Consider the following 16,260-nt stretch of genomic DNA (forward strand, 5'->3'; position numbering starts at 1 on the left):
GACTCTGTTACTCACTCACTACGCCTTCCATGTCCCCATGTGCTTTTCTCTGGCTTTACTGTGCCCCTCCGCCCGACCTCACCAAGGACTCTGTTACTCGCTGAGCCTTCCCCGGCTTTCCAGGGCTCGGGCGCCTGACGGACCGGGCCCAGCCACACCCCCGCCCGGTCCGTCAGGCGTGTGAGCGCGTGCGATATACCCGAGAGATGGTGATTAGGCCTCGGCTGCGGCATTTAAAATATTGTTTGGATATTGGAAAATAAGAAAGTTAGAAATGGCTCTTATGTATGCAATATTCTTTCCGACTTTTAGGCAAGTCGGCTAGTTTAAATTTATACTTCCGTTTGAACGTCAGGGAAATTATTCGTTAGGAACATCCCAACCCTCTGATGTCAAGTAAATTGCCCAATTATGGCCATTTCACCAACGGGGCCCTGATATCAGTATTTCCCAGCCCAGCTAATACACCATTTCTGGCATCCTGAGATTATCTTTAAGACCTAAGGATGAGTGAAATGTCAGCAAACCTTTGGTAGCTAAACGCAGGAAGGCCCCTCACCACGTCTGTAGTAGCTTCCTTTCTGTGCCTGTATTTATGTGTGTGTGTGTGTCTTTCTAGCGGTTTGTAACAGCATCCAGCATCCTGTCACGAAGGAAATCCTCCTGGAGTTTCTGGACCGCTGCGCCCAGGGGGTGCAGGCGCAGAATAGGAAGAACCCTCCGGACCCGGACGCGCAGCTCATGCCCCCACCGCCGCCCAAGAGAGCCAACCGTGCCATCCCGTAAAACCCGGGCCGACAGACTTCTCCGCCTGTTGCCGGGGCTCTGTTCATATTTGAGGAAAAAGAGAAAAATACACACCAGCGGCGTCGTTCAACTGCAGAAATTGACTTTTTAAGGCCTCTTTACCCCCCCATTACATAAGGATTTCTTTAGCTCTCTGTAGGTCTGAGTATCGAAAGACTTAGAGGAGAAACCTTTTATTGACGGCCTCAGTGCCGTTCAATTTTTGATGTAGTGTGTAGCTTTAACTGCTATTGTTCTTATAGTGAGATAAAAGTGAGACTAAAAAAAAAAACACATGCTCAGTTTTCATTTTTTTCTTTTGTTTTTCTTATTTATCTATTTTTTTTTTAGTCTGGGCTGATTTATTAGTATTTATCAACAGCAAAGTTGTTTTGGCTACACCCGCACCTGACTATGCAGACCTTTTCTTTATATTGTGTCCAGGAGAGGCTGGTTTGTATTTCCAAAGCAGTAAACAAACTCATAAAGATCTTGCAACGTCTAGCTAGCCCGATATCCGATCTAAAATCCGCAGACATGATTTCACGGTGTTTGTCCTCCTCCGTGGTCATCGGCCACGTAAGATTCGGTAGAACCACAAATGCGGGGGTTTGGACGGGCATCGGCCAGCTGGCGTTATCGTGCATCCCGGACCGGCATGTTCCTGCTGGCCGCCAAGACATTCCGTCTCACTACTGTACCCTCAGCCGACCGAGTTCTCCTAGGGCGTTGCAGAATCTCACCAGCCTTCATAAATGTCATTTCCACCCATTAAACCGGCAGGTCGGTCAAAAAATAAATTAATAAATAAGTAACATTGAATCTGGATTTAGACTGAGGTATTGGTCAATATCCGTCTACTGTTTCGCTTGTTTTAGTGTAGCTGTGTTTTTTTTTTTATGGTTAAGCAATGGTCAATTGTGTTATTTCTGTATTCTGTTTTGTTTTTGTTTGTGTAGGGGGTCTTAATAGAGGGGAACGTTCAAGGGGTTTTGCTCTGTGGGGTGTAGCTGTTTTGTAGCAAACCCTCTGGGCCCTGACCTTCCCGAGCGTATGCATTGCGTGGTGTGGAGGAGGGTGAGCAGCAAGATTTTATTTTTTCCCCCACCACAGGATCAATAAAATATCACATTTACCCGGCCTCATCTTTGCTGCCATCGCCGCATAGGAACACCTTGTTGCCGGGAAACATTTTTAATAGATTTACCGACCTTCGTCTCTCTGTCTCTTGCTCTCTGTCTCTCTCCTTGTTGCTCGCTGCTGGGAGTGCCGTCTATCGTCCATATCAAAACCTTTACGTCTGAAGAATGGAAAATCCATTTATTCTTAAACTTTTGTGAAGAACTGCTTACAAGGGTGTGGTTTGTGAGTGGAAATGTGTGAAATGGGTACTATCTTAACATCGTGTTCGTTGTTTTTGTTGCGTATCTGGGCTTCTTAACTGAGCAGAAGGAGCCAATTATCGTTTCTTCCTCTGTCTGACTCAAGATGTACATTTATATGTCTTGGTTTTGCGTGTCCTAAATCCCTGTTTCCACAGTCTTTGGCGGTGGAGGGTGGGGGTTTAACTCTTGGCATCACGTTTTGGGATGACGTTGGTACTTGTTTATCTTTAGGTAGGGAAATTTAATGTCAACCGTGTAAAAGACACAAGAATGTAACATCCCAGGTGTATGTATGTATGTGTGTGGAGTGCCTGTCCTTCTGTGCCCGAGGTGCCTGTTTCGTCCTCCCAGTGTGGTTGAGCTGAGATGAGCTGCACTCCCACTGCACGCTCCCCTCTGGCAGCACATGAAAGCTGGCCGATCCCCATCAAAGCCTGCCTTGCCTTTTGTCTGTGCCCGAAGTGGCTGCCCAGTCCGTCTCACTCAGCAGGTGCACAAACAAGAACACACACACACACACACACACACACACACATACACACTTTGGTGTTTGTGCATAGCGAGAATTTATTTCATTTTATCAACATCACTTCTGGCTATTAAACAGCAAGACCTCAAATTAAAGCAAGATTTCATCTTTTCCATGACCTCACCAACAAAATAAGTTTTTTATTGCGTCACTCCTCGTGAGAATATGTTAACTGCCAGCCTGCGACTTCAATAACTTTCTCACACACACACACACACACACACACACACACACACACACACACACACTCTCATGCACGCACACATACAATTCTAGGTACATCAGTAATGCGCTCTTTTCTCCCGATGTGTTTGTGCCCGGGAGCAAAGCGGGAGAACAGTGTGGTTGTACTGATCAGTCAGTGTAAACACAGACACACCGTGCGTCTGTAGCTGGCTGCTGAGGAGGTTATGAGGCCCATGCTCGGCTCAGGTGCGAGAGACCCAGAAAGCCTTCAAGCTCTGCAGTGAGGATGATTAGATCAGGAGAGAAGACTTGTACACCATTTCCCTCTGAATATTATATACCTCTTGAATAATGCATTAGTACGAGACTGGGATCTGCTTCTGATCAGAAGGTGGGATGTATATGTCGCCCAAACCCCTGAGGGGCTGTTATTTTGAGTGTGTGTGTGTTTCCATGTGGAAAATTAAGAAAATATAATGCTTCATCACCGTGAAGACGGGTTCAAAACTCTCAGAATGTTGATCAGAATGTAAATAGAAACACAAGGTTAACAAACATTGATAACCTACAAGACAGTAAACTGAGAAAGTGAATTAAATACAAAGTGCTGGGACCCCTCCCACCATCCCCCAAAGTCGCGTTTGTGAATTACGCCTTTTGTGTAAATTTATACCAATAGTACGGCCTGGATAATCAAGTCAGCTGGGGCTGATCCACTTCCCCTGCAGAAATTAGAAATTTAATTGCAGGAATTTCTCAGTGTCGGACCCAGGAGGGCATGGTGCCACAAATCTATTATCACATTTTTTTTTTTTTTTGGCCACGCATAAGCGAAATGCCTCCCATTTTGGCTGGAGAGCTCCAGAACGTCTGCACCCAAATGAGCAGTCAGAGGCGTTGTTTCTGACAGCCCGCAGCCACTCAACTTGGCGTAAATTGCCGGGGCAGAGAGATCAGAGTGGGCATTAAACGTGGCCGCAGTAGCCTCCCCCGCCTCCATTAATCTGATGTAATAACCTACAGCTGCCTGCTCACAGCTGGCCATGAGTGTTTGGGCTCAAAGTAGAACCTTTATATATATATATATATATATATATATTTTTTTTTTTTTGTTTTATTTTGGACAGCTCAAACTACCTACCTCTAGCCCTAAAACTCCATTCTCTCTACCCAAAGTTGTCACGCTTACATTGCACCATCCAGTGAAATCGAAGGCATTCTCCATCTCATTCTTCCTTACAAATTGTAGACTCTCAACCATCAGTCAATTTGTGCACGTTACCACTTTCACTTAGAGTACCATCAAGCACAAGTGTATCATCAACGATGACCAACAACTGGGCTTTCCATAAAGTGTTTCTGGTATGGTTACAATGTGTGCAATAAAGGCGCTCTCTACATTCTCCATTTGCAATATATGCAGCCTGTGTGTGGAACTCAAATTAAGGATTCACGTGCTTCGTAGTCCTGAAAGCACTTGACAGCCAAGATATAACCGCTCTGAAGTGAAGAACTAGCAAAGCCCCAAATGCCACAAGGATTAACAGCCTGACGCCACTGCGTCGGTGAGGAACCGGAAGCTACTTTTGTCAACTTATTTGCCATCTTTCAAATTTCCCATCAAAATTTGCTTTATCTTACGGTCATGTTATTAGCTGTGAACTGGAAAATGTATCTGTAAAACTAAAATTGTACTTGCCTCCGCTCTGTCATTGCCAGTCGTTTCACCTATCTTCAGTTCTCGCTGTACGCCGGTACACTGAGCATCTGTACAGCTCATTACAAAATAGCATCCCGAGGCTCAAAACTGAATGATTTTTATTTTTTTGTTATCCAGATCAATGAGGCCTAGCGAGGTAAGTTGTGCGATAACACAGAACCTTAAAGCTGAACTGCAGCAAGGTTCTCCTTTTAACTTTAAAAGGCTTGAGGGTTCCAGTCTGCTGCTTGCTTATTGCCACTGGGCTACTCCCTGTTCATAATGGGATGGTAATGGGCTGGATGACACAGACCCCTGCGATATGTGATAAGTACTGTAGCTGTAGCAGAGGAAGCTGCAGTGGCTCTTTGCTCTATCGTCACAGAACAGAACTAATCCGTTTCAAAGATGCTATCTCGACTTTGTCCTTTGAAAACACGCTGGTTCCCCCCGAAGTATGATTTCCCCCCCCCCCCCACCTGTATAAAGAATGCATTTGATCTTTGCACAGCACAGGCTGTTTATTGGCTTTATGATGTATTTTACTGTAATTAGCGGCGCAAGATTGTAAAGGCGATAACAGGAATTAATACTATCCATCTCTACAAATTGCAGACTACCCAAATCGAGCGAGTATTTTTGGAAAGACAAATTGGATTCGGCGGGAAAGGAGGGCATCACTTTTGTTACAGTCAACCAGAAATTTCTGAAGCTGAACAGCGAGACGTCTTTTGTTTGAAAGTGGTGAAGGAAGGAGTTGTCGCTTGTTTGCTCAGTAGACTTTTTATTTTTTTGTACTTTTCTGTGATTTTATGGCTGTGGAAAATTTGCAGGAGTTCAGTCTTCACACATAGCAATGCAGCATCAAAACATACTGTTAAGGTTTAAGATATAACACTACCACCACTACCTCCGCAGCACCTCCCACTCCCTACACCTCCCCAGTCCATCACGTTTTGCCGTGCCAGTACAGAGCAGGTATGGGAGGGGGTGGAGGTGTTTGAAATAGTCAACGTGACTTCAGAAAGGAGGAAATGTCAATCACATTGCATGAGGATATATGGAGTTCACACTAGATGCAAATCTTCACAGTGCCTTGATGTAACGTTTAATGAATATTTTCATGTTGGTATTTACATCAAAACTTTTAGCTGTAAGGGTTTGCTGTGCCCTTAAATATAGTGAGGTGTACCAAGAAGAGAAGAAACCCTGAATTTAATATCAGAAGTGTAACCCCAACACTCACTCTTCGTCCCCTCCAAGGAGATAAAGATAAAATTGACTTTTCACAGTTCATCTCCACGTCTTTAGTTTCACCCTTCTGATCTCCTGCTTTTTTATTTTATTTCCTTTCATCTGCCTCCAGCGCAGACCCCTGGATGTAATACCCCGCCCACACACACATCCTGCACACACCTACATAGTACATAGGTTATAATTCAGTGATGAGCAGTAAGGAGGCCAGAGGATACATTTCCACACGGGATGGGGGAGAAAGTTTGATACCACATTTACTGTCCCACATCGCATTGTACCTGAACATTGTAAGTACTGACTTATCATAACGGGAACCAATTACTGCTCGTAATCACCGCCGTTTGTGGTGCTTGTGGTCAAACCACAACGCTAATGACTCAAATCCAAACTGAGTAAGTGGGCGCCAAGTCATTATCAGCCAATGAAAAATGCAAAGACAGGAATGGTTCCTATATTTCTTGAGGTAAGTATTCTATTAAGAAAGGGACAGAAACGGGGATGCTGGAGTATATTTGTTACTGGATAGTACACTTGTTGGATGAGTATGCAGGGAAATGTCCTAGAAGGAAGCAGGTGTATGGTCTGCAGTTGTATGGTATCTTCAATAATAACACAATGTTGATGTAAAAATATAAGTACATTGCACAAAATGTATGTATATGTAAGGCAGTAGATAAGTGGGCCACACAGTGGAGGTTTCACCGTTCAAGTAATCTTGTATTCTTGAGAAAAATGTTCAAGTCGATAACAATTCTGGAACAATCTGCATGTTGATATTCCTAGGGTCTGTTTATATCATTTTTTATCATTTTTTCCTAACTAAACATTGAAGCTTTGACATTTTCTTTTAATGCAGGGTTAATTGCACAGCACATTTCTTACACAAGGGCAATTCAAAGTGCTTTTACATAAGACATAAAAGGCATCATATACCTGCACCTCATACCTTTACACCTTAAACAATGTGTTGAAATCCAACTAGAAAATGAAGAAAGATTTTACCAATACAGTTAAAATGGGCTGATTATTGACCTTTGGGGCATGCCTGAGATCTTCTGTGATTTTGTTCCAACAACCTGCTGCATAAAAACGAGACGTTAAATATGTTTTAACAAATCCATTCCCACATCGCAGCAAAACTCCCCCCCCACCATCCAGTTCTCTCACAGCTCCTTCAAATGGAGTTGTGAGAGTCCTTCAAATGGACACACTGGAGTTTTGTTATAAAGTGGGGGCGTGAAACCTGCAATCCCCATCTGCCGTTGGATCCTTTCAGATCACCTAAAGGATATCCCTGACACCCGCTGCCGCTGTTTCCTTGACGACTTGTCATGTTGGATCGTTCTTGTCTGTGCTTGCAGCTCAGGTGCTCTGCTCAAACCACTTAACAGCCCTCGCCGCTGTCACTGCCACCGCCTCCTCTCAGGACAGGTTAAGCTGAGGACAGAAAGGCTTTCACCAAGATCCTCATTACACTCGTGTAGAGATTGCTCACCCAAGACAGGTGTGGGGAAAATGTCTAATAGTTCCCTAAGTGGACTCATTTTCTTTATATTAGGTAGTTTCAGTGCTTTAATGGCTTCTAAGAGTTTGTTCATTTAAGGCTCACACTTATCGCTCAAATCCTTCTTCGACTCCTGCGATCCTTTGACAAGACTCCCTTCTGTTTTGTTATTTCACCAATCGCAACTTCAAGCTAATCTCCACATACAAAACCTGTTTGACTCCTGTGCTGCTTGCCCAACAGTGGAAAACCCTTCGTACTACCGTGAGAGCTTTTCATGCTCTTAAGAATAGTCAATGGTGTCTGTTAGTCTGCAGTAGCCGGTAGCATTTTCAAAGGTCGTCAGACAAATTTAATGGTCCTGGAAGCAGAGGCATTGATCTGAAACCCAAAAGAGCCATGGGCAGGTGGATCAATTAAGCTACAGTAGAAGAATTCATGATCAGTGTCTCATGATATATTCCAATAATGATCAACAACATAACTCGAAAGGCAGAAAAGATTGAGGATTCAAGTCAGGTTCTTTCAGTTGGCAGTTTTTTTCCACGCAGCCACCCCATATGGCACAGACTAGAGAAATAGATGTTTGAAATTGCACCAAGACTCCTACTTGTAATTGTGTCTTTGGAGAATTTAGTCTGGATTGAAGTTTGAGGTGGTGTTTGCAATTGATATAATAGAGAGAGAGGGAGAAAAGCATTGAAATGAGGGCTCAAGCGAGAGGGAGAGAAAAGCCTTTGTACGACCACTGCACAGACCCTTTTGTGCGTTGTGACATCAAGCAATGGGGATCTGACTTATGGCATCATTCTTTAGTAAGGATTTAGGTCCTTGGATTCCCCCCAATCCGTCAAATTGGCCCTCAGTTACATCAAAGAACACCCCCTAACTCAATAGTCCGTGGGAAAAACAAGACAGGCTCGCTGTTCGGTGGCGGCTGGGGTTGAACTGCGGAAAGCATGAAATGAAGGTCTCCTTGTTTTGGAGAAACAGGCCATAACCCCTCCAACCAACAGCCATGTCCTTCCTTATGATTTTTGGTTTTATGCTAAGGAAAGAAATCATACAACTTATGTATGTTTAAATATAGAACATATAGTATGCACCTCCACCATAAAGAAAAAAATGAATAAAACATTGTCCCATCAAGGTCCATTAAGATACAGTACCTGCAGTTATAAGGGTGGAGAACAAGTTACTGTACAGTAGCTTTGTAACTACAGCTCTATGAAGGAGGCGTTATGCTCCCATTACTATACATCCAACCCCACATAGCATAACTACTAAAATTCATCATGTGCACTCTCACTCCTCCAATCAAGATGGAGCAGCATGGCCTATATAAAACCCGGAAGTGCCCCCTTCATCCTCTGAAACCAATTCAGCAAGACTGATGGGGGTCTGGTGGGGTATAAAACCCTGATGGGCTATACCTTCTTCATAGAACTGTAGTCACAAAGCTACAGTTACTCTTGTTCTATGTCAGGAGGCTCCGCCCCTTAGGGGTGACATTCCTATTGGTGTACCAGGGCGGAGACCCCCAATACTGTACTCCCTGGACTCGGAACACGCCTCAAGTGCGTCACAGCCCAGGGTAAAGGCTGAAGCAGCCAAAGCTGACAGTAAAAGCACATGCACACACGCCCTGGCAATCCATCGTGCCCAATAAATGCCAATGGGGAACCACTAACACCACATACGCTGTATACACAGAGTGTGTTATACCCCTTTCCCGATACACCAAAACCATTTACAATTTACATTTACATTACATTTAGCAGACGCTTTTATCCAAAGCGACTTACAATTGTTCAAACACCGACGGACGCAGCCATCAAGAGCAATTAGGGGTTAAGTGTCTTGCTCAAGGACACTACAGCCTGCTAGCAGGAGGAGCCTGGGATCGAACCAGCAACCTTTAGATCACTAGACCACCAGCTCTACCGCCTGAGCTACCATCACCTAAACATCCGCGATTATGCAAATTTTTGTATTTTTAGAGCTTATTTTGCGTAATCCCCGGTTGTCATGACATTTCACTCCATATACTGTATGTATGACCGTATGTATATATGTATGTGAAAAATAACCTCTTTGAATCTTGAACATCCGGCATTTGTAGACAGTGGGAAAGGAAAAACCCGGGTCAAATGACCCTGCAGCCGTTCGGAACCGATTAAAACCTGTTAGATTTTAATCGGTTCCCCAAACTCCCCGCCGCCGAAGGACCGGTGGCCGCACCGGCAGCTTCTACTGTAGTGTTGGGTCATTCATGAACAATCTGATGGTTTGAACGGCTCAAAATTTTTTTTTTTTTTTTTTCCAAATTCGGTTCAGTTTCTTACAGTTATACAGTATGTTGTTTGTTTAAGTTGCTGTGTCCTCTACTGTTTTGTTCCCAATCACAATGGAACCATGACACACCCCTTTTCTAAGGTATTTATGACGTCAAACATGATGCACCAGAAAAAGCAGCATTTTTCCTGGCAACACAAGTGAGCTTTCTCCCTCGACACAAAGAGAGCAACTGGAGCACTATATCAGGACGGAGGCGCCAGTCTCCTTCGCGGGGTCCTCCCTGCAACATTAGTCCGCCTCTATGTTCAGGTGGCCTGGGATGTGGCTTGTGACAGAAAGCGAAGCTGCAACATCGGCCATTCCCACAGCCTCCCAGCTGTGTAATGGAGCACCGGTGACCTCACTCCCCCTCTGCGGTTGATGTAGGCCGCTGTAGCCCGGTTGCCTGACCTAATCTGCACATCCTGGCCCTGTACCAGGGGTTCGATGGACCAGTAACAGCTTCTAGCTCCAGGAGGTTGATGTGCTGTGAGGAGAGAGGCCATACACCCCCTGCTCACCCCATCCCGTCAGGTAGGCGTCCGTGAAAACCTGTGTTTAAAAGTAGACTCGTTCCAGACGCACGCCCTATGTGAGGGTCCGGGATCTCTCCAATAGGTCCCTAGGTCCCTGGCGAGCGGGCTTGGTACGAACACCTGAAATTGCTGGCACACCAGGTCCAACCAGAGCCGAGGACAGATATAATGTTCACTCTCCATAGTTTGGACAACTGGCCCCTCATCTGCTATAGACAACTGTAGACCCAGATAGATCACCTGCTGACTGGGTATGGGAGTGCTCTTCTCCCAGTTCATCCGGAACCCGAAGTCTGCAAGGTGTGAGATCACAAGCTTGGTGTGAGCAACTGCTAGCTCCACTAAGGGAGCCAGGATAAGGAGGTCGTAGAGTAACGTCAGAACTCTGACCCCTTGACAACGGGGTGAACTGTACCCTGGTGTACTCGGAGGCTATTCCCTGGAAGGGGAAACAGCAGAACTTGCTGTATTTCGGCGCTATTGAGACATGGAACCGCCACTGGTGCCAGCCTGATGGGCAGGGACACAAAAGGGTCATAAAAGGGGTGATCATGTGCTCCTGGGAACGTGTGCATGACTGCCATGACTGCCAGGGCTACGGCTGCATCAGCCGTAGCCCTTGCGAAAGTGCCCGGACCCCGGGCTCACCGGTGGTCCAGGGGTTCATTGTGAGCCTACGACCAAGGAGCAGCGTATCCCACGAGAGGCGCTGCCCTCACGTAGCTGTGGGAGTCCCGCTCAGGCATGGCACACACCCATCAGCGAGGTACCTTGCACGAGCACCCTCCAATTCTGTCACCTCTCTCTACCACCTCCTCCACCCGCAAGCGAGGTGAAGGATGATAGAAATGTATTCCTTTCAGTAAGGAAGGGTTCCATGCTCCCTCTGTATGGGGAGGAACCGCTTGCCTTAATGCACACTTATAGGCGTGGATCCAAGGACTCACTGTGTGTGTGTGAGAGTCTGGAGTCACTCGCTCTGTTGTGTGCCCCGGGCAAGGGGCAGCAGTTACAACCGATTACGAAAACGAAAGCCCGGGGGCAGACAACTACTCTACCCTGAGTAGATGTTGCCGTGATACGGGGGCTGTGTCGCACAATCTGTGCCGTTGCCCCTCACGTCACAGCGTGTGGAAAAAAAACAGAGGGAAGAGAGCTGACCATCAGTGGAAGAATACTCTTTCACTACTGTATAGGAAACAATTACCAGCTATTTATTAACATGCATAAGCACACACTCCCTCTCAGTCTGAGAGGGGGAAACGACCATCGGAGTGGCTTGCGTGGCAGCGGCCACGTCATCCGATGATCTGTCCTGTTCGCCGCTTGCCCCCCACGCACATCATTACCGTTTTCTCCTGGGGACCTCCAGGGACAAATTCGACCAGGTGCCGCTCTGCCATGTGGGTAGACAGGGGCAATGTTGGGAGGAAATCTGGGTGCCACGGGCAGTGGTGGTGTTTTGCGGAACTCCACGGCACGCCGCTTCCGGGACCACCCTGTTGCTGCAGGTCCCGGGCTTGGAGAAGGTACTCCTGCGGCCACTGTGGAACAGGGGCGGGGAGCCGTGCTCTTTTCTGCCTCTGGCAGGTTCAGGGAGAATTGCCATCTCTCCTCCCCTCTCTTCCTGGGGTGCTCGGTGTTTTCGACCAGAACGTCGCCGAAGAGTCCCGTCTCCAAGATGGCCGCGTTGAGTATAGCCGTCTTCTCTGATTCATTCAGCCAGAAATGCCTGTGGCTGACAATGCCGCAAAAACAATCCCCGCATGCGGCCTGCGCCTGGGTGAGGTGGAGGATGATCACGGAAGCCTTCGAGATTTCCTCTACCTCAGAAGCCTCAGAAGACTCCCTGCCGGTGGAGAGGGGCGAGAGAGAGGCCACCAGCACCACCACATTGGACATCGCCGTCGCTGATTGGGTCAATAACACATACTGTATATCTTATCGGCAATAAGGGCAGTAAATTTGTCCTTCGGCATCGGTGGTTTCTTGGATGCCCAGGATCCAATTGGGGCTGGACGAAGTAGTGCACCAGCAACTGCTCGAGGCATGGGATGCCCATCCTCTGCACCTTGAATCCCACAACATTCCTGGTGAAGGGGTTGTAGGAGTACACCGGGCGTGGACCTCCCAGGGGGAGGTCTAAGGCCGCCAGTAGAAGCGGTTAAGGGAGGGCATAGCAGAGACAATCACTTCCGCTGTCCACTCTTGACACCCCACCCACGATAAGGTTCACATCCACGGCTAATGGTGGTGGGGGCATGGGAATCTCCAGGCGTCACACTGCGGAGGAGAGAGGCAGAAAAAGTCCCCCGGAGGGACCAGACCGGTGGTTCCGCGCTGGAGGAGCATGCCAGGGCGAGGGAGGCCTACACCTCGTTGAACCGCTTGCCACTGGGCCAAAGAGAGGTGGAGAAGGAGGCTGGGAGAAGATGTCCCCAGTCTACGATGAGGGGTTCGTTGTCCTCCCCTTTGATTGTGTGGGATGGTGATGGCCCCATCATCTCCACAGTGGCCCGGCCTGCCGGCACATGGTCCGTGAATTCGCTCCAACGGACCCACTTGGCGGGCTAGGCAAAACAGCAGGCCAAGCATGCTGGTGACTCCACGAGGCCAGTGCGCCATGCATGCACGGTGGCACAGTGCATTGCACTGCTGCCTCACAGCAACAAGGTCCTGGGTTTGATTCGCGCCGGGGGCGCTGTTGGCACCATGCTCCGGTTGGTTATCCCCCAATAAGGGGCCTTTCTGTGTTGGTGTTTGCATGTTCTCCCCGTGCTCACATGGGGTTTCCTCCATCTAACATCAGCAAGGACCCCCACCAAAAATATGCACACATGACCATCGTCTGTCCAGCGATGGACATTTGGACCCGGGTCCCCGGGCGCGTTGTCGAATGCTACCCACTGCTCCTGGCTGCCCCCCCGAAGGAAGGACAAGCCAGGATGGGTCAAATGCAGAGGCCACATTTCACTGGACACCATCCAAAGCAAGTGCATGTGTGTGTGTATGCATGTGTTGTAGTGTGGCGTGTCGTGTGATCAGTAAAGATTCTTCTAATTCTTCTAATTCATAAAAAAGTGGCTCTAGCCAGGAGAAGAGCCATTTTCAAGATGTCTGATTGACTGAACTGAGTGCACGTTACAAATTTCAGTAGTTCTGCTATGCGGGGTTGGGTGCATACCATTAGGAGTGTAGTCCCGAAGGGGCCAAGTCTCCTGACAGAACCTACGGCCCACAGGTTTTGCAAAACAAAATGATGAAAACTCACCTGGATCGAATAAAAGAATGTTGAGTTTTAGATCAAATTTAAATGCAAAATATGTGTTTTTAATCAATTCACATGTTAGTTCATAGTAATATACAGCCACTATTGTATTTGCAATTATCAGTCTGGCCCCAAATTGGAAAAAGGTGTTGAGACAATTTAAAGGCGTCAATCAGCCTAACCTTCGGGTCTTTGATGGGGGAAAAAAAAAATGGAAACGCCCAGGGGAAACCCACACAAACACGGGGAGAATGCATAAGCTCCACCCAGACGGGACCCGGGATGGAACTCAAACTCACATCTCTGCTCTTGCGAGGTGGCAGCCCTGTTGCGACTCTGATAGGTGATGACGAAAGGCGTTTTAATACCAGGTGTTTGGATCGTGACACTTTAGATCTTGACTCTTTGCAGCCGAGCGATTTTAAACAAACGAGAAACTAGACTCTTTGCCAGGTGTGATCTATGAGCAAAAACAACGTCAGCTGATCGTTTGACCTTTGACCGTTTTTCATTGAATTGCCCTTTGCGAATGTCGATTTACATTACAGATGGTCCCGCACCTGGGGACTTTAGGTCAAACGGAAAGCCGAACTCTGATATGCATCTCCATCGTAAACAGATTACTAAATGTATATCTGAAATGGACCTAATTTCAAAAAAGAAAGTCTGCTGTCAGCACTAGACCCTGAGGTTCTCTTAATGTACAGTGGGGAGAACAAGTATTTGATATACTGCCGATTTTGCAGGCTTTCCTACTTACAAAGCATGTAGAGGTCTGTCATTTTTATCATAGGTACACTTCAACTGTGAAAGACGGAATCTCAAACAAAAATCCAGAAAATCACATTGTATGATTTTTAAATAATTAATTTGCATTTTATCGCATGAAATAAGTATTTGATCACCTACCAACTAGTTATAATTCCGGCTCTCACAGACCTGTTCGTTTTTCTTTAAGAAGCCCTCCCTTTCTCCACTCATTACCTGTATTAACTGTACCTCTTTGAACAGACTCCAACCTCTCAACAATGGGCAAGACCAGATAGCTGTCTAAGGACATCAGGGACAAAATTGTAGACCTGCACAAGGCTGGGATGGGCTGCAGGACAATAGGCAAGCAGCTTGGTGAAAAGGCAACAACTGTTGGCACAATTATTAGAAAATGGAAGAAGTTCAAGATGATAGTCAGTCTCCCTCGCTCTGGGGCTCCATGCAAGATCTCACCTCGTGGAGCCTCAATGATCATAAAAAAGGTGAGGGATCAGCCCAGAACTACACGGCAGGACCTGGACAATGACCTGAAGAGAGCTGGGACCACAGTATCAAAGAAAACCATAAGTATCACACTACGCCGTCATGGATTAAAATCCTGCAGCGCACGCAGGGTCCCTCTCAAGCCAGCGCATGTCCAGGCTTGTCTGAAGTTTGCCAATGACCATCTGGATCATCCAGAGGAGGAATGGGAGAAGGTCATGTGGTCTGATGAGACCAAAATAGAGCATTTTGGTTTAAACTCCCCTCGCCATGTTTGGAGGAAGAAGAAGATGAGTACAACCCCAAGAAAACCATCCCAACTGTGAAGCATGGAGGTGGAAACATCATTCTTTGGGGATGCTTTTCTGCAAAGGGGACAGGACAACTGCACCGTATTGAGGAGAGGATGGATGGGGCCATGTATCGTGAGATCTTGGCCAACAACCTCCTCCCCTCAATAAGAGCATTGAAGATGGGGCGTGGCTGGGTCTTCCAGCATGACAACGACCCGAAACACACAGCCAGGGCAACGAAGGAGTGGCTCCGTAAGAAGCATCTCAAGGTCCTGGAGTGGCCTAGCCAGTCTAGCTAGAAAATCTTTGGAGGGAGCTGAAAGTCTGTGTTGCCCAGTGACAGCCCCGAAACCTGAAGGATCTGGAGAAGATCTGTATGGAGGAGTGGGCCAAAATCCCTGCTGCAGTGTGTGCAAACCTGGTTGAGAACTACAGGAAACATCTGATCTCTGTAATTGCAAACAAAGGTTCTGTACCAAATATTAGGTTCTGTTTTTCTGATGTATCAAATACCTATTTCATGCAATGAAATGCAAATTAATTACTTAAAAATCATACAATGTGATTTTCTGGATTTTTTTTTTATTTTTATTTTTTATTTTTCCCCAGTCTCTCACAGTTGAAGTGTACCTATGATAATAATAACAGACCTCTACATGCTTTGTAAGTAGGAAAACCTGCAAAATCGGTAGTGTATCAAATACTTGTTCTCCCCACTGTATAAGAGGACTGTCCAGTGTTCCATCCTTCTGTGGTCAGTGAATCAACTTAGTACATCTCACACTCCAGCTGGGAGACGCTAGTCTGCCATGTGATGGAGTGACATCTAATTTCAATGCATTGTGTTGCCATGATACCAGGATTTGTTGTTTTTACTTCTTTTCATTCTTTCTTTCACCTTTCTCTCTCCCCGAGGAACTGCGATGCTTCAGTAGCTCGCTGCTCCGTAGCACTCGACAGGAACGCTATGTGGTGGGTTGAAATGTACGCCCACTTCAAGTTGGTTCTTCAGAGAGCAGCGCGGGCATCCTTACATCTGTCGGACATCAGCGGAATAATTGGCTCCGAATGTATTGTCAAAGGCTCTCTTTGTGTCACCGCTCTCGGCCGCGAGGACTTCAATTCCCTGTGGAAATAATATATCATGTTCTCCGCTGATGTTTGTGCTAAATCCTGGCCATGTCACGTGACGAGTCGTGGCAACCCTCTGCGGTTGTCATGCCAAC

The 16,260-nt window shown here is 46.8% G+C and overlaps 1 protein-coding gene across 1 annotated transcript in view; it reads left to right on the top strand.

The window, feature by feature from the left end:
* rngtt (RNA guanylyltransferase and 5'-phosphatase) overlaps positions 1 to 1,921 on the top strand; it is a 110,029-nt gene extending 108,108 nt beyond the window's left edge. The window contains exon 16 of the mRNA XM_080024024.1: positions 620 to 1,921. Coding sequence (XP_079880150.1) covers positions 620 to 786 — 167 coding nt within the window. The 3' untranslated portion in view covers positions 787 to 1,921. The remainder of the gene's footprint in view (positions 1 to 619) is intronic.
* The last annotated feature ends 14,339 nt before the right edge of the window (positions 1,922 to 16,260 follow it).

Source organism: Zeus faber (assembly GCF_960531495.2).
Source record: "Zeus faber genome assembly, chromosome: 2".
In the NCBI taxonomy this organism is placed as follows: domain Eukaryota; kingdom Metazoa; phylum Chordata; class Actinopteri; order Zeiformes; family Zeidae; genus Zeus; species Zeus faber.